Below are 19026 nucleotides of genomic sequence, written 5' to 3'. Positions count from 1 at the left end.
AGCTGCATTTTATCTTTTCATCTGCTGATTTGTTTATGCAGTTCACGAAACGCTTTCAATGCCAAGTGCCTATGATACATAAATTGTACCAAGAAATAGAGACCATTGTTCAGACTTTTATGGCTCGGGTTATAAAAGCCTCTGTCATAAAGAAAGTTGATTTTTCAAACGTAGACACAAATGAACTGTTTGCAGTTGGTAATAGACTACCTCTTGAAGATCTCGTTAGTGGAGAGGTGACAGATGAACTGTCAAAACTGAAAGAAAATGAAAAGGTTACGTTTTTAAGAGCTGTTAAAAAGCATTGTGTGACTGCATGCAAGTATGTAATGGAAACAAAGTTGTATATCAAATGGGTTACTGAAAAGTTTTAAATGTTTGAATTCAAAAGAGAGAAGTAAATCTAGAAGCTGTAAGGATTTGATAAAGGTTGCCAAAATCATGCCTTTTAATGTTCCACTCGATAGATTGCAAGATGAATGGAAACTTTTGTAGTTGGGAAAAGATGATGAAGCATCCGAAAACAAAACCATTGATATCTACTGGCAGCAGCACATTTCAAAAAAGGACTCAACTTACAATGATCTAAAGTTTCCTAATGTTTCTAAGGTGAAAAAAGCTTCACTTGCATTATCACATGGTAATGCTGACATTAAAAGACTATTTTCCGTTTACAAGCACCTTTTTGGTGAAAATAAGACAGCAAGGACTGAAAGATTTTTAAACAGCATACTCATAGTTAAAGACGCTGTAAAAAGAATATCCTCATTTGCTTTCTTTATCAATTGGTCCAGAAATGATTAAATGTGCACAACAAGCACACGCAAAAAACACAACATACATAGAGGAATGTAAAAGGAAAAAGGATTTGGAATTGAAACAGAAGCAAAAAGAACAAAAAAGAAAGGATTGTGAAGAAGAAACTAAGAAAATGGAAAAAATTAAAACATCTATTGAAAGTGAAACTGTAGAAATCTTTACAAAAAGCATATAGGCTATTTTGGTAAAAGTCAGTAAAAAGGACTGACTGTTCTTTTTACAGTCTAAAACTGTTAGTAGGAAAAGCAAATGTTTGACCTGTGTATGTAATGTATGATGTAAATGTATGACCTGTATTACCTGTTTAGACTGTCTAAAAGGTGACCAAAAGCAATTTGTTAAGAACTCAAAAGGTTTTCTGTTTTTTGAGTTCTTAACAAATTGCTTTTGGTCACCTTTTAGTTACTTTTTTATCACCTTTTAGGCACCTTTGTTTTCAAATTTGTCACCTTTCTCACTTTTTTCAAAGGCCATCAGCAGTCCTCGGCCTGTTAATAATGATTCTAAAACTTTTACTACTTTTGTTAAAATATTTGCATTTTTATTGCAATAATAGTTATAAAATTGTAAGAAACATTGAAATGTGCATATGAATTCAGTTTTCTTTTTTCTACTTTTTTTGTATTTCAGGATCGTGGTAATGCTACTTGCTCTTGTGCGGGTTTGTTTATTGGAGCTCATATAGGATTTGATTATGAAGGCTACTGGATTCACATAGATATGGCCGCTCCAGTTCATTGTGTAAGGTTTTTACTTTAATTTCTTTATAAACTTCTGTTGCATCACTGAGATCAAAATGAGTTCTTTATAAAACTTAAATTCCTTTCTTTGATCAATTTCTAATTTATTATGATATTTTAATTTCACCTACTTATTTGAAAGGCCAAACAGAAAATGTGGGCTCTGGTGAGATAAAATGGGTACTTTTTTAGAAATGTTTCGGTCCTCACAAATTTTGCTTTCCAAACCTCTTTTAGCTTAAAACCTGTGCATGTCTGTCTTAGCTCAGTATTATCCAGGGGTCGAAGTGGTCCTATATATCCTATATTTCCTACATTTTCAAAAAAAGTATGAAAATCGTCCTATATTTTTGGAAAATGTCCTATATTTCCTAAATTCCTGTTTTTATCCAATTTATTTCTTTAAAACAACAGTGAATAAACTATCTGACTTCGGATTTTTCGTCGAAAGTACGCGTGCAAACGAATTTCAAATTAAAAAATGCAACTCACTAAATCCTGCAACAGGCATCTTCTCTCATTGGCTACAGCGATATGACGTCACTAGTGGGTGGAGTTTCAAGAACGAATTCTGAAGTGGTTTTAGAATTTTGCGTTTGGCAACAGCAGTTTGTTTTGTTTTCCAGCGTGGTTTTTTTTTTCGGTTTTTGTTTTCGCGGGTATATTTTTGTGTCTGTGCATTTTCTGATCGGAATGTTCTCATAGTCTTTTTGCATTTTTTTTTTTTTTTTTTTGTGGAATTTTATAGAACAAAATATGTGTATTTCTGCTACAAAGCATTGGTTATTCAATGTTAGTTATCAACACAAAGATGGTTTTTATTGAGCAATCACGATTGTTTGTTGCTTTCATTTGACTGTCCTTGGCGTCTGGTTCCTTTTTCAGCTTGGACCAGGGACACCAGCACCGCTGCCCACCGGCCTCTGCAGGCGGCGCGGCACGGCTGCTCCAGAGCTATCCGCTTCTCCTGGTCGGAGGCATGCATACAGGGGCGGATCTAGAGGGGGGCCAAGGGGGCCATGGCCCCTCCCAAAGCCTTGTGATTGTAGGAATTTTTTTAAGAAAAAAAATATTATGAAAAGATAACAAAATTTAACACATGTATTTTACTGAAAAGGAAGTATAGGCCTTAATTGGGAGATGAATTATATTCCTATCCTCAAAACAAAACTTTTATTTCCAAAATTTTTCTCCATCTTTCACATCATTTCTTGATTCCAACTACAGACACTTGGGCAATCTCTAAATGCTGCTGTTCTCAGAGTATACCTATTGTTCACGAGACAAAAGAGATCCAAAATTTTTGGTTTTATTGCTTTAATTTCGAAACTAGGGAGAGAACCCCCTTTTCCCATGCCCTTTCACAAATGCCTTGATATGTAGCAAAAAATTGCATTTTAAGTCTTTTATTTGGAAAAAATGTCAACGGAAACCAGCTTATCTACACTTACTTGCTTATCTAGCTATATCTACACTTAACTTGCTTAAAAGCAACTTAAATGAAATTTTTTGGGACTTCAATTACAAACAGGCTTTGATATGACCCCCTAGTTTATATCGTGATGATAGCTTTAAAAGGAGGTTTTTGGAGGAGCTCACGAATCTTCCCTCCATTTCTAAAATATGCATAAGTGTAGTTGAAAATCGAATTTTTCGAGCCTTAAAGACAAAATATTTCTAGGAAGGAAGGAAGGATTCTAAGCGTCTTCACACTTTCTTTAATGTAAGCAAACATTACTTAAAGATGCATTTTTAGGCTGAACAGCTGAAGAGCTAGAGAGGAGCACTCCTCCTGTTCTAACTTCTCAATGTATAATGACAGAATATTTTGGTTTCTAAGCTTTATTTTCAAAAAATATTTTGGGGCCAACGCCCAAAACCTGACCTTTCTCCGTACATCATCAAAAATAGACAAAATGTGTTTTTAGTTTCCTAATTTTTAAAAATTACTTGGAAATTTAAATCTTTAAACGTTTTTGAGGGAGATTCCTAAATCCACCCAAATTGAGTTTTCAAAACTTCATTTTAATTAAATTTCTGGGGAGTTCAGAGATTGTTCAAAAATTTCGGATGGCCCCTCCCAAAACAATCGGCTGGATCCTACACACATATGCGCTCATACACACACAAACCTTTACACACATACACACACGCCTACGTGCATACACACAGGTCTACGCACACACACAAGCCTACACATGCATGCATGCGTGCCTACATATACACACGCCTGCACGCACACACACAACTACACACATGTAACCGCCTAGGAGGAGGGGTAGGCTTGGGGGGACAGGAGCTGTTTCTATAAACTATAGCCCCCCATGAGTAGGGCACTGTCGCAACTCGTGATTGCAAAAAACATAATTTTGATTCAAAGTTTCAGAATTCAAATTAATTTTGAAAATTTTTATTTATATAAGCTATTTTTGTGACACTTCTATTCCTCACCATTGATAATTAACACAGCAACTCACAAAAATTGTGAGTTGCTGTGTTAATTATCAATAAATTTCACTTTGTTCTTTTTTTTTTATCTGCAAATTACAGTTTTTTCAAAAATTATTCTTTCAACTACAGGAAAGTCATTTCAGGTGTAAGTTATAATTTTGTTTGAGGGTTTTTTTTAAAACAAAATCATTGATAAGAATAAATAATATGTATGTATTATTTCTTTATTCATTGCAAAACTATTCATATAATGTGTCCCATATTTGCCCTATATTTTTTGTGGAAAATGTCCTATCCCCTCCCGACTGTATCTCTACCAGGTCAAAACTGGTATCATTGGATACAGGATATACAAGGAAAGTCATTTTGCCCTGTCTATGAATTGGTAAAAACAAATTACTTGACATCAAGGGGAAAAGAATTAAAATCATCACTCACTGCAGGTGGCGATCAAGGGGTGGAGCCACCTAGTTTTTTTAGATATTTGTTGAAAATATTTGTTCTATATAATCAAGTTTTTAACTTTAATCTGGGAACATTCATAAATACAGTGGACTTGCTCTATTCTGAACACTCATGAGACCGAACAAAAGTGTTGAGATTTAAGGGGTGTTCATTAAGAGGGAGACTGAATAATGTGTGTTATGTATTTCATTGCGTTATTAGACTATCTTCAGTACTTTGCCTTGTGAGCTATATCAGTTACTGATATAGAGGTGATCAATTTTGAATTGGTGGCTAGTGCAATGTCTAATTCAACTCAGTAGGTCCTAAACTCTTGTTTTAATTTACTAGCAAAAATACCCGGCGTTGCCTGGGTCAGTAATAATTATTAGAAAAAATTGTTACTTGCTTTTGTTTTCTGTTTTAAGTGAAAGAATTTAAAACACATCTTTTTGACGTGATTAAAAATCGAGTTTCTTCCTTACCCATAAAACTAAAATAGCAATAAGTATAAAGAACAAAATAGTATTGATTTAGAAACGAAAGCACTATATTTAAGCATATACAAATTTAAAAAACATGAAATTAATCTTCTCATATTTAAAAAGATTAATCTCTTGATACTTTTTTTTTTAACATGGAGTCTAAAACCTTCTCTGTATGGCTAATGAAGTACGAAGTGATTAAAAAAAGTAGCTGCGCTCGTAATCCCCTTATACTTGCTTTAGTTATTTCGGGAAATTTCAATCATTGTGGGCTCTTGGTGCGATTTTACCGAATTTGCGAAAGTCGTTTCGGGGTACCTTCGATGATGCTCCCCCATTCTTTCCTTACTTTGTAAAACGATATGATATTAATTTTCGTTACAGAGATGTCGCCAGATGCTGAGATATTTTTGGTCACCATAAAATGGCGCTAAACAGTTTCATCCGAAATGTTACCAAAATAAGTAATAAAATTTGGTGATTGTTTGAAATTGTGCAAAAAGGAAAATTAATGGAAGTTTTTGTGCTGTTTATGGATTTGCCTAATTTAGTTGCTGGATTATTTAACACAGTAAAAAAAGTCTTTTGAAAATTCTTTGATTGGTGATATTTTGTTTACATGGTGAAAGCTGAGAAACATTATGACGTAGTCTTCGGCTTCAAAAACAGCAACGTTGAAAAAACTGCCAAATGCATCAGCTACGAAAATCTTTCTGCAAAAATTTTGGCGATGTGCTGGTTGTTTGGATAATGAGTAAGTGTTCAATCAGCATAAATAATAATAAAAACCATTAATTACATTAAAGTTCCGTTTAAATGGAAATTCATCAGCCAAATCATGTATTATTTGCCAATCTTGTGCAAAAATCTTATTTCAAGATTTGACTTGAGAAAAGCCTTGAACAATCACGAAAAGCAAAGAAAGTCAACAATACAACAATTGTCGCTATCGACAGGGAGTTGAGATGATACACTAAATACTGTATTGAGTTGAGGAAAGCCTTCGAACATGAATCTAAAAAGCTCATAACTCGTTTTTTATTCTACTTAGAAATTTCGAACAGGTGCCATCTTCAGCAGAAAAATCGGAGCTTTCGATGGACATATAATGTAAATATGTGCAAGTATTTTTTCATCCCAATATTAGAGAATTTATACAAAAATTGTGTTTTATTGCCCCCCCTAAGGGGGTTTTGCCCCCCATAACGGGACGAAAACTACCCTATGTGTTATTCTGATGCATAAGCTATATTATTGTAAAGTTTCATCAAAATCTGTTCAGTAGTTTTTGTGTGAAAGAGTAACAAACATCCATACATCCATACAGACAAACTTTCGCATATATAATATTAGTAAGATTTCTTTTTTAATTTAAAAAGTTTAATGTAACAATAAAATATTACACTGCAGCTACTGGTACAGTACCTGAAATGAAAAAAAAAAGTTTTTAAATCTGTTTTTGCATTGTGTATTCTCATGCAAGGTATGTGTTATCATCCAAATGAAAATGTTTCTTGGTGATTCTCAGCCGCATTTTGCTTTAAAGTAATCATACTTCAAATGTCTTGAATACAACTTGATACAATGATTAGATTCTTGAAATATAGTTCAGTGGCTGAAATTTCAGGCTTATATCGCTCTGCTGAATAATATCATGTGATGCAATAATATCCAGAAAAATAATTTTTCTTTTTCCTCTCTCCATTTTCTCTTTAATGCCATTAAATCATTGTGATAAAATCAGGACTGGATCTCAGGCTTTCCAATTTGATTCATAGGAATTCTAGAGTACTGATTGTGAGCATGTTCAGTATTTGGAGAAGTAATAATTGAAGGGGGTTAAAAATAGCGTTCACAATACTGGGGTGTTTATATTATAGGGTGTTCAGAGTACAGAGAGGTCAGCCTATGTTAAGTCTATGGAGTTTCGCACGGACCATCAAAATATGTTCATAATATCGGGGTGTTCACATTCGAGAGTGTTCAGATAGAGGGAGTCCACTGTATATTTTTTAATGGGGATTGCTTGCTAACTGTAGGCTTAAAAAACATACAAAAAGCAAATATTTTCTTATCACTATTTTTGTGCTGTCCATTTAGAAAGTATTCTTTCTGATTTACATTTTCTTTTGATTAGACTAAAAATTTTAAGAAAAGCCTTCATTTGAGCAATATTTTTGACCGAGGGGGTGGGGAGGAATGGATATAGTTACGCTTTAGCAAATAACTATAAATTTTCTCATAATGAAAGATAAAAATAATATTAAATAGAATAGTATTATAAATATCAATTATTTGTTAAATTTTTATAATTATTCAACCATTAGTAGGGTAGTAAGTTTGTCGCCAAGAGACCAAAATTCTTGGATATTTCACGATATTTTGAGGGAGTATACAGTAAAACCTGTAAAGTTGACCACCTGTCTAAGTTGACCGCTATTTTCAGGCACAGAATCAGATCTCATCATATAATTCAACCTCTATAAGTTGACCACTAAAGTACTGCACCTCAAGTGGTCAATTTACACAAGTTTCACTGTATATGCAATAAAATTTACAATACCTACAATGAAAGTCTTAATATAAATAACAAATCTTATAATGGAATTGGGAAATTTTCTTGTCCTCTATTTTATGCCATATTTAAAGTTTTTGCAGGAAAATGTTTTGAGCTTTTGACAACAAATCGCGATTGGGGATGGAATTTCAAACCTTTTTCTGCTATGAAGGAAAGATTTTCATTAACCCCAAATCATATAAATGCAATTATTTTGGCCTTTTCTGTACTTAGTAATGTTAATTTATATAATTTTGATTTATCTCCGTGTCAAAGAAATTGTGAAAGTATGTTTGTGGCGGGCCTGCATCCAGAAGACCCCACATCACCTATATTTTTGAAATTTTGTACAAAACTAGGGGGCTCCACCCCTGCTCGCTGATGCTCATCAACCCCCTAAGATTGAGAAGCCAAGATTTAAATCGTCAAAAAGAAGCAGATTAAAAATGCATTATGAGTTCCCTTCGGAACAAAAAGCACCCTTTCCCGGGTTTTAAAATAACTTCTACCAACTTGCAGATCCATAAGGGCTAAGGGGCTTCTGAGCATTGCAAAACTGTAGTTTTGTACATTTAAAAAACCGCTTTCATATTCGTGGTCTCTAGTAATATGTTTTGCTTTTTAGCTCGGGGCTTCAATTGAGTTAAGCCTAAGATTTTCCATTAAAATCGAAACCCTTAAAATTAGTGAATAAGAAAGAGACAAACAAATCTAAAAGATGTAACTATGGCAACGCCAAATAAAACATCAATAATTTGAATGGAGATGAGATTTTTCAAACTTGATTAAAATGGCTTGTAACTTTTTTTCCTTTGAAGATAGAAGCTTAGTTTTTGAATATAGGTCAAGTTAGATCTGGAGCAAAAAAAGCCGCTCTTTCCAGTGGTGTCAAAAAGAAAACTGTGGGACAATTTCTTCACTTTTTAGTGTTGGATTTCATGAAGAAAGCAGTGCCTAAATTTCAGCTAAGCCTGAAAAAATTAGAGCTAAAAACGCAAATAACTCCTGCCGTGATTAAGCTAGAGCATCGAAACAAATTGCGTTGAATGTGGAAAATTCCCCCCTTTCCAACGATATAGAATATTAATATATGCAAGTAATTTTCACTCCTTCAGTCGGCAAATTACGCAAAATTTGAGCTTAAAAATTGAATTACAAAAAAACTGATTCGAAATTTAAAAAACAAAACCCCTAGTGCAAACCACCGGGGCTCAAAGTAATTTTGTAAACTTTCTCAAGGCTGTAGGTGTTATGGAGTCTCCTGGATGCAGGCCCGCCACAGACTTCCTTTCAGAATTTCTTTGACCTTATTTTTTTAATATAAAGAGATTACTTTGAGCCCTGAGGAGTTTGCACCTGGGAGTTGTTTTTATTTGTTTTATTTTATTTTATTTTTTTTTTTTGTAAATCTTTTAGCTAAAATGTCACATTAAAGTGAAGCCTACTAAAGGGATGAAAGATTTCCCTCACCCCTTTTAACATTCTGTCTTTCAAAAGAGATTTTTTTTTTCTGCATCAGATAAAGAGGGCTCTAATTTCCTTATTTAATTAGAACAACACATATATAAGGGTTTCTATTTTAGAGAAAAATCCCAAACTAAACTCAATATATAAGCCCGGAGCTAAAGAGCAAAATGCTGCAAGAGGCCACAAATATGTAAGCAACTTTTCAAAAAGTGGCCACTTTGTTATGCTCAGAAATCCCTTGCTCCTATAGCTGCAAAATTTTGTCTAAGTTAGTTCGTCTCCCGTGGAGAGATGCTCTTCAATTCCCCACCACCCCTCCTCGACCAATTCTTTGGCAGCTGTTCTCATATGGATCAGGGCTAAAACAAATACCACACTTATATAGCCCTTCTGATACATTCAAATGATATTTAATCGTTTAGTTTATTTGGCATAATATTTTTAATTTAACTTTTAGTCTTACTTAATAGTTTGCTTTGTTTAAAAATTAGAAATCCATTTGTTTAAAAAGCTATTTTTCCAATAGTTCAGATAAATTTTGAAACTTCCATTAGAAATCTTAACAATATGCTTCAAACATGCTTGGAAATCCAGGGAAAGCTTAAATTGTAAGCAGAACTTCAAAAGGAAGGTTATCTTAATTGTACACATAAAAAATATTGTTAGTCTAAAAAAATATGCTTCTTTTCAGGGTGACAGGGCTACCGGCTATGGTGTGGCTCTACTATCTACTTTATTTGGTCATGCATCAGAAAATTCATTGCTACAAATGCTATCTCCACTAATGGAAATGGATGGCAGTGAAATGGAAAGTGCCAGCAAGAAACTTAGATTGGAATAGTCAAAACGGTTTTTGTTATTAATTACATTGGCAATGAAACAGTCAGATTTGAGAAAATCATTTGACGCTAATATTTATTACAGATGAAAAGGAAGGTCCTTTACTTATGATGCAATCAACTAAAAAATTGTTCTAAAAATTCCAGTTGCTGCATTAGGACAATGTGTTGAAATATTTCATGGTGGGAAATAATTCTCAAATGTTGAGTCATATTGTGGATGCACACGATTTTTATACATTCATGTGTATGGATTTTTTTTTTATTAATTTAAGCTCTGTATTTTAACCTTTGTTCTTTGAAAATTAAAAAATATTTTTGCAAAAGGCATTTCCCGCTGTTTTGACTTGCTGCAAAAAAACAGTACAAAACACTCACCCTTTTTAGTTCAATCTAGTTTTATCTAAATTCAATTATAGAAATAGCCTTGATTACATTACATATTTAAAAGATATTTCCTCAAATCTCAGCAAAAGATATCTTCATAATTTTACACTCTTTCGTGATAAGCCCTCATATTGGTTTCAGTTTAGGCATTGCTGCCTAACCCAATGCCTGTACAGGGTGTTCTGTTTTAACCTGCAAGACCGCAACCGTTAGTCTTAGATGCATACTTCCAATTGCAAAAATGTTCAAAATCAGATGCAGGGTTAAGATATTGAAAGTTTAAACCAAGAATAAAAATAAGTCAAAAAATACAAAATTCAACTTTTTATGCAGACCCTAGGTTTCCTTACTTATATTCAGGGAAATAATCTCCATCGAAAAATTATTCCAACACAAAAAGTTTGACATTAGTATGACCAATATTCCCTGAGTTATGAAATGCAGCGTATTGTGACTTACATTGCTTTACAATCGCCGTCAATAACACCTTTTGGGGGGAACTATAGGAGTTTCAAGGGTTTAAAATTATATCTGTGCCTTGAATGTGGTTTTTCAAATTAATTGACGTTTTGTCGTATGTTTTTTTATATCATGGCATAACATTTGCATTTATTTTTGAATAGCAATGAAAAATAAAAATACTTTTTCTTACTTTCACGAACTATTATTCTTCTGAAAGGGCCATAAGTTCCAATTTCATCTGTATGGTCCCTTAAAACTTTAGACTGGAATATCTCCCTGAGTTTTGGTCGCACAAATGTAAAATTTTTTGTGTTAGTAATGTCTTTCAATGGAGATTATTTCCCTAAATATAAGTTAGGGGACCTAAGTCCCCGATCAAATGTTAAATTTTGTATTTTTGACTATTTTTATTTTTACTTCAACCTTTGAATATCTTACCTCTGCATCTGATTTTGACCATGCAATTGGATGCATGCATCTAGGACTCCCGGTTGCAAAAATAGGTCTTGCAGGTTAAAACAGAGCACCCTGTATAAAGTCTAGCTGTCAAGAGATGGCTCTTGACCATGCCTTATTTCTGAATGTGTACATATTTATTCATGAAAGTGGGACATGCAGAGGAAAATTGAAAAATGGAACTAGAAAGTGTGGTATTAGTTCTAGCTAGGACTCGACCGATGCATCGGCGCCGATGGTTCAACAATTTAGCCATCGGCATCAGCATCCGATGCTAACTTGCAGGAAACATCGGCCCATCGGCTTTAAAAACATCGAAAAGCCGATGGAATTGGCCGATGTTTTTGAAAAAAAGACCTTTGTTTTACTTTTTAATACAAAGTAAAGGGAGTTGTTGTTTTCAAACAAAATTGTTTACTTAAATTTCAGTATGAATTTATATTTTAGTCACGCCTCAAGGATTTTTAATACTGCATTCAGGTACCAAACACGTTAATTATTGCATTGTTTCTTGCGGCTGGATGCACGTATGTATCTCTCATAAGTCATAACTAAAAATGGTAAGCTGTAGAAGGCTAAATTTTCGCCTGTGGGAAGTGCGCATGTTCCAGTTGTGACCTTCCCTTTTTGTTTTCGATGGGATGTTCTAAAGAGCCTATTAACTGATTTTTTGTGGCTATTAATTACTTATTTCAATGCAAAACTAATATAGCGTCTCAGACTGACGATCATTTGGTGAAATATTAGTGAATTGGAGACCGTGGAAACAAATATGAGATGGCGAAACCGGTTTTGTTTCATTTTGTTCGATTCCCGTTGAACCGACGGTAATTTTTAATTTTTCGATATTTGTAATATGAATCACAGTAATGCAGTCTTTTCTGTATCGCTTCGGCGGAGCTACAAGATTGGGGCCCCGTCGAAATACATTTTGGGGCCGTATTTCTCTATCACAGAAGTTGTAAAACATTTATCAAAAGCATTGTTGTAACTCCTACGGTGCCCCTATGGTTATGGGGACTTCGCGCAATTGCAACATTTTAAATCCGCCACTGCACGTCAAAACAAACTCGGGTGCAAATTTTAAAAGGGTTTTTCTGCTCAATGTTTATTATTATTTTGAACTCTATTTTTTGTATTTCCAAGAACGCTTGCGTGCTCCTCCTCCCACTCCCTCAATTTCTGAAATTAAACTAAAGTTGTACTTCTGAGTTGTTTAAAACTATCACCATTCATAAAATTAGAGATTTTTTTTTCAAGTTTTATCTATTGTTTAGGAAGAGTTTAGAGCATTAATTAGAAATTGATTAAAGACGTTTTGAATTGTGACATAATTCGAAAAACAAAGAGATTTTGAATTTTTCTTCGGAAGTGCAGAAGTAGATTCAGAAACTCTTCTGAGGCGTTTGTGGTAGCGCTTCTGTATTAAAAAAATTAAGCCGAAGTTGGGGCCGAAGTTTAACATTGTGAGTTACTCCAAAATTAGAGGGTGACCCCCTAATCCGCCCTCGTCGTTTCAAGCATTTCTTAAATATTTAGCGATTATTTATTTTGGTCAAGAAATGTCATTTTGCGTATTTTTTATACTTGTTTCACCTATATTTTGTAATGCGCCACCTTTTTTGCATCATTAATAGCGATCGATTTTTTTTCTGTTGTAACTATTTTTATGTATTTATATAAAATCAATGAATAAGTTATTTTTGTTTTCATCATATGTTTAATAATATGTTATAGGAAAGTTTCAAGGATTTTCTACTATGCAATTTTTTAAATTTCAGAAAATTATTGTTAAATTGAAAAATTTAATTTGAACGTGTTGGTAGTGCTCCGTAAAAGATTAATCAATCAAATTGTTCAATATTACGTGTGCAAACATCAAATCAAGTAGTATGTATATGTTTTCAGTTATTAACTTGGGGTAAATATCGAGTTTGTTTATTGTAGCTGCGTTTTAAGAATCTCACTCATTTCGTGGCTATTTCTTTTTTCCGCAAAATTTACACCACTGTTATACATTTTATGAAAAATGCCAACTTTTCTATTCATGAATTTTAAATAAGTATAAAAATATTCCTATTATGATTTAATATTGTAATTTATCTGTTACCTTTTTTGTTTAACTTGATGACTAAAAAATGTCTACGTGCAATCTTTCCACTTTAATAGCATAATTTGTTGACGGTTTCATAGTTTTTTTTTTTTTTTTTTGAATGATTAAACAACATAATTTAATGCTTTTTAACTATGTTTAGTTTACCTAAATCGAAACATTATTACAAGTTTCTTAGTTATATGTTCAATTTTTAAAAAAAAATCAATTGGTTATTAAACAGTCTCTTTGTTTTTCTTCCTTTTTTTTTTTCTTTTTTTTTTTTTTTTTTTTTGGCTGTTGTTCTTTCTCTATCATCATACAACAGTCCAAAAAGAGAAGCATATCTACATCCTATATAGATTGTACGTAGTACGATCCAAAAGTTCGAGGGATAAGCTGTATAAAACCTTACCCAGAATAGTTCACATTACCGAAGCACATCCACCTACAAAAGGTCATCTTGAGGGACTATGTACTTCTGCCAGTGTTCATATAACTTTTGGAAAAACTCCTGGAACCCATTTTTCACTACCTTCTGTGATGCATCTTTATCTTCTCCTGACGAAAGAAAGCGGCGTCCATACAAATGTTTTTTTTGCTGGGAACAGGTAAAAGTCACATGGAGCTAAGTCCGACGAAACGTGATGTTATTGGTTTGTCATATCAGAGTATTGACCAATCGAACCGTGCATCCTCAACATGAAAGTCGCCTTCTTCCCCACGATGAAGTCAAAGCAGCAGCGAAAGAGCCCTCACGGGAGGTTGCGATAAATGTCTTCCAGGAGTCCTTCTAAAAGCTATATGAACGGTGGCAGAAGTGCATAGTCGTTCAAGGTGACTATTTTTTAGATAGATTCACGGTAAATTTTTATACAACTTGTCCTCGAACTTTTAGATTATACTACCTACGTATGAGTTTTCAACTTACTATTTCATAACGCTTTTGAGTGACGTAAGTTTACACGCATGAAAACATCACAAGAGAATTTGCCATAATTTTAAATAAGGAGGCTTTCAAAATGGATATTTCGGTCATCTGTATGTTCTTACGTACATATGCATGTACATATGCGCAGAAAAAACTTGTGAAGTTTAAATTGGATGATCGTAAAATAAAAATTTAGGTTGAAATATGATTTTTTTTTTTTTTGGGGGGGGGGGGAGTATTACAATTCCTTATCCATAGAAAGGAAGTAAAGTGAAATGAATCAATGATCCTTTAAATCCCTGAAAATTTTATCAATTTATTTCTGTTAGATTTTTTTTTTCCATCGGCCAACAGCATCGGCCATTTGGAGGAAAACAATCGGCCATCGGCCATCTTTGAACAATCTTCATCGGCCCATCGGCCAAAAAATGCCATTGGTCGAGCCCTAGTTCTAGCGTTTGAATATGTGTCCTTGCGGAGGATTTAAAAAATTAGCCAAAGAGATAAAACATTTTAATTTTGTGTGGTCAAGGCAGATCTCATTGGACAGCTATGTAAGTAGGTGGGTCTTGGTTTTACCTCTTTCAACAGCCATTGCTGAATGGCTCCAAATTTTGCAGAATGATAATTTTGCCGAATTTTGCCCATTGATGAGAATTTTACCGAATACGACTCCATATTTTGCCAAATGATGTAAATATTGCGAAAACGTCAAACAAAAGTTGCCGAGTAAAGAATTTTTTGGGAGGTCACAGTGACCTCTAGTGAACTATCGGGCATCCCCGTAGACTATTTCCGCACTGTGAGTAATAACCATCATTTAATATAGATACTGAAATGAAAAACACTTGCAATTTCCAAGTAAGTCGCTTCTACTTTTGATGTGGCTTCAGAAATAGTTTTGATGCTAATTTTGTCTTTTAATTTCGTTTCGTCAGTTGAAGGAATTACAGAAAAAATTTAATGCCCCACTATTATTTTCATTAAAGTGTTCATATTCATTTGTGTAAATGTCTAACCATAACTAACTTGCATATAGTATAAACAACTTTATTCAGAGAGCTTAACATTCTAATGGCATATCATATAAACACGCATGGTAAAAAAAGTTACACAATTATGACAAGACTTATGTTTTTAAATACAAAATAAGGTCCAGCCTTAACTTCGAGTACCAGTTCCATAATTTGCACCACCAACTTTATCTACATGAGCCCTGAGAAAATCTTCTGTCAACTCCTCAGGTGATTCAAGTTGAAGCTCCACGGCAAAATTCTGAAACATTGAAAAAGATTTTCTCATTTACTTTTCACTTAAGCTTTTAATGCTTATTAATGAAAGTGGATATGAATGAGATACATAATATACAGGATGTCCGAAAAGTCAACACATTTTAAAAATTCATAGAAAAGCAAGAATTGTTGTATGAATATGCCGTTTGAGCCATAATGCTTCACAGATTCAAGAATATTTTATTACATTGTAAGAAACAAGTTTGCTGTATCGTCAGAGTAAGGAAAACAAATGCATGTTAGGTGTTTCATCAGTTTATTAAATGGAAAGCAATACCTTCCATTACCAGCGTTCAATGTGTGCACCTTGCATGCTGTTAAGTTTTCTGAAACTTGGTTAAGGTTTGATGGAAAGTGTTGCACGTTATGATAAAAAACCTTCAAAAAAAAATTGTAGTTTGAAAAAAACAATTCTAATACTTTTTGTGAATATCAGTGATATTTTCTCGAAAGTATGCAAATGAATGCACAGAATATGGTAATGAATTTCAGAAATGTTCATCTTATTCTCAGCTATTTGCAATGAAGAATGATCAAAAAAGTTTGTTTTCCTCAATTTTTTTCTGATCTGTTAAACGCATGGGTGATTTTTTATGGGAAAATGACAGAGCTGTAGCATATCTTGTATGTGACATAAGTACAGAACAATTAATCTCTTATTTCTCGAGAAATCAGTAAAATTGTTAATTTCTGAATGTGTCCCAATACTTTAGGTGATATAGTATAGATGTACAGTCGGATCTCGCTACAACGCGATCCGACTTGCGCGAATTGGCTATAACGCGAGTTTTTCATGAGAAATGAATTTTTTTATTGCTGACGCAAATTGCTCACCTGCAACATGAAATTTTTTTGGAAAGGAGCGGCGGAGCGAGAGAATGGGCTTCGTTGACACTAAATATTGGTTTTGTGAATGGACTTTCATCCCTTTAGCATCACTGAAAGCGGAAGTTCACACACTGGATTAATCTAAACAACGCTTTGTTTTAGTAATAACCGCTCCGATTTTTAACTGATATTTTTTTCATTCTACATATGAAAAGTTGATAAAATAGAATGACTCCCAAACGATCTCTTTCATCTAAAGTTCGCGAAAGTGGAAAGAAAAAGAGAAATGCAAGAAAAGGTAAATTTTTTTGATATGCTTGAACAATAGGGAAGTTTTCGATTTTTCAATCTTATTTTTATATAATAGAGTAACATGTATGAACATCATAGGTGAAAAAAATTTTGCAATACGATAAGTAGTTTTTTTTAAATTAATTTTTAAAGTTCAAGCGCTTGTGACGTCAAATGGCATAGGAAGTGATGTCATACGCTCTTCCGATAGGGGAGAAGCCGAAGGACGTGCATTCGACTTCGAAGATGAAACTTAAAAGGCTTATCCCCTCGCATTTAACTCCTCGCGTTTCTGGAACATTAAACCTCCCCTCTCCTCTCCGAAATATTCGAATATCATAATTGATGTTACATGAGGAAGATTATTTAGATTGTGCTTTAACGAATCCGGCCTCCCTAGTGTGTTCAAAAGGATTATTGAATTTCTAAAAAATAAAAATATCAGCGCGCTGAAAATGTCCCTAGCGAAAACAAGGGATCTTCGGCGGAAGGCTGCCCATTAGTGTCCTGTGACGTAAGCTCGTGACATTTCAGAAGAGCGCACTTTTGCGCGTGGATTTTTAAAAATTCATTAAAAATCAATCACGGTGTTTTAAAATTCGGCGATGGTGAATTTTTTAGTTTTGAGTGTCAATTAACAATATCCAATAGCCAAAATATGAACATTTAATAGGTTGCAACTTCCCTATTATAAAGTGCTTCAAAGGTAGCAAGACAATTAAGTATGAGTTAATCTTCATGTGTACAATTAAAATTTAAGAAAAGGAAATCTGTAAACGTTCAGAACTTAGTTTTAATACTGAAGCTCGCAGAGTAGTATCTGAGCAAAATTCGAACATCATGAAAATGGAAGCTGCTGTTTCATTGTGACTTAAACAGGCCAGAAATAGGGGTGTTTCTACACTGCATAAACCATCATCTTCATTATTTTTAAAAAATTATAATTAAGTTTACAATATCTACTTTTCGGTGCTATTACAATAATGCAGTAATGTACTTAATGTAAGTACCCTACTGTTTTAGTTCATGTATCTCATTGAACATTGATTTTGTGCTTAATAACAGTAATTTATGTTAAAAAGTAACGCTTTATCTAACAGTAAAAAGTCAGTTCTTTATAAAAGATGCGGTAATATATAGTTAAGAAATGGTTTATAACAATTTGAGGGGTGTTAAACGCATATCTGAAATAATTGGATATGCGTATAAAAAATTTCTCAACATACGTTGTTCCACAACGCGAAATTTGGACTTGCGCGAGGGGTCTTGGAACGCATCCCTCGCGTAAGTCGGGATCCGACTGTATCTATATATATAGATTTGTGCAAAAAAATCGGATGTCGCCAAATGGGGGGGGGGGGGGGTATATTACATTTGTACCATATGTTGTAGCTGGAGGTGCGAATGGAAAGGGGTATGATCCAGTATACATTTTTATGTATATAATCAGAACTTATTTGTTTCGAAACTTAATAAAACGCTACGAATTAAACTTTTACAAACAACTGAAAATTTTTATATTACTTATTTTAAGCTAAAATGAAATGAATGGATTTTCAAAAATCAGTGCATATACCTGTACGACTTGTTTGACTAGGGCTTTGTCGATGGACACTCTACCACGTTTGAGGGCACTGACTTCCGGACTCACCCACGTAAGGAGGACAAATTTTTTTCGTTTGCTCATTTCGTCTCCTGCAAACACCCTCACAAACACAAAGGCTCGTTCGTGATCTAGGGAATAAGCAAAATGTGAATTACAGAAAATTCTCAAGACATAAATATATGTTGAAGCTATGAAGTGTAGGACATTAAAATTTGCTGCACCGTAATAAAGATCTTGATTAGCGGTCACCAACGGGTGATTATTTCATTGAAAATGACTACCAAAAAAATCAAGTCTTAGTCGCCAAAAGTGACGACCAACTGTTTATTTGTTAAAAATCATATCATATATCGTGTTACAGTCTGCCCACGGATTGTATGGAATTGGAAAACATCCAGTTCAGACGAGTCTATCTGAGTGAGGGGGAAAGAAAAAATTCGCCTTTTCCGCTCATTGAATTTGCCTATGCTTAATTTAAAAGCTAACATAAACCTGCAAAAGCTGGTATCCCTGAAAATGAATAGATACGCCCATTTCCGCCTGTAAACCAGATGTTTGCCTTTCCATCTAATCAAGGGCGCTCATATAGGGGGGCAAGGGGGGGGGGGCTTGAACTCCCCCTTTGAAATTAGAACTTCCTTGCTTTTGGTACTTTTTTCTTTGCAAAAATGTAAAAACATTTATTCTCCAGCCATTAATGAATAAGTTATTAAAAATGAAATATTTTAATGACTTTAATCTGTCCTGAAATCTGTTTCCATGGAGAAAATACCTTCCTAACCCATGAGGAAAATATCTGAGCCCCCCTTACAATTTTGCATATGGGTGCCCTTGCATCTAATTGGTGGTCAAACTCTACGATGATAAGTTTCTAATCCT

General features: G+C 33.9%; 2 protein-coding genes across 2 annotated transcripts in view; one reads left to right on the top strand and one right to left on the bottom strand.

Moving 5' to 3' along the window:
• Positions 1-10136, top strand: part of LOC129223760 (probable aminopeptidase NPEPL1) — a 53492-nt gene extending 43356 nt beyond the window's left edge. The window contains exons 11-12 of the mRNA XM_054858117.1: positions 1450-1560; positions 9655-10136. Of these exons, the coding sequence (XP_054714092.1) occupies positions 1450-1560; positions 9655-9804 (261 nt within the window). The 3' untranslated portion in view covers positions 9805-10136. The remainder of the gene's footprint in view (positions 1-1449; positions 1561-9654) is intronic.
• A 5028-nt stretch (positions 10137-15164) lies between these two features.
• LOC129224559 (coactosin-like protein) overlaps positions 15165-19026 on the bottom strand; it is a 74109-nt gene continuing 70247 nt past the window's right edge. Inside the window, exons 3-4 of the mRNA XM_054859036.1 lie at positions 18118-18275; positions 15165-15405 (exon numbers count right to left, since the gene is read on the bottom strand). Of these exons, the coding sequence (XP_054715011.1) occupies positions 15292-15405; positions 18118-18275 (272 nt within the window). The 3' untranslated portion in view covers positions 15165-15291. The remainder of the gene's footprint in view (positions 15406-18117; positions 18276-19026) is intronic.

This window comes from Uloborus diversus, chromosome 6, assembly GCF_026930045.1.
Source record: "Uloborus diversus isolate 005 chromosome 6, Udiv.v.3.1, whole genome shotgun sequence".
In the NCBI taxonomy this organism is placed as follows: Eukaryota; Metazoa; Arthropoda; class Arachnida; order Araneae; family Uloboridae; genus Uloborus; species Uloborus diversus.
The sequence above is the reverse complement of the archived record's forward strand: the minus strand, read 5'-3'. Positions and strand labels throughout refer to the sequence as shown.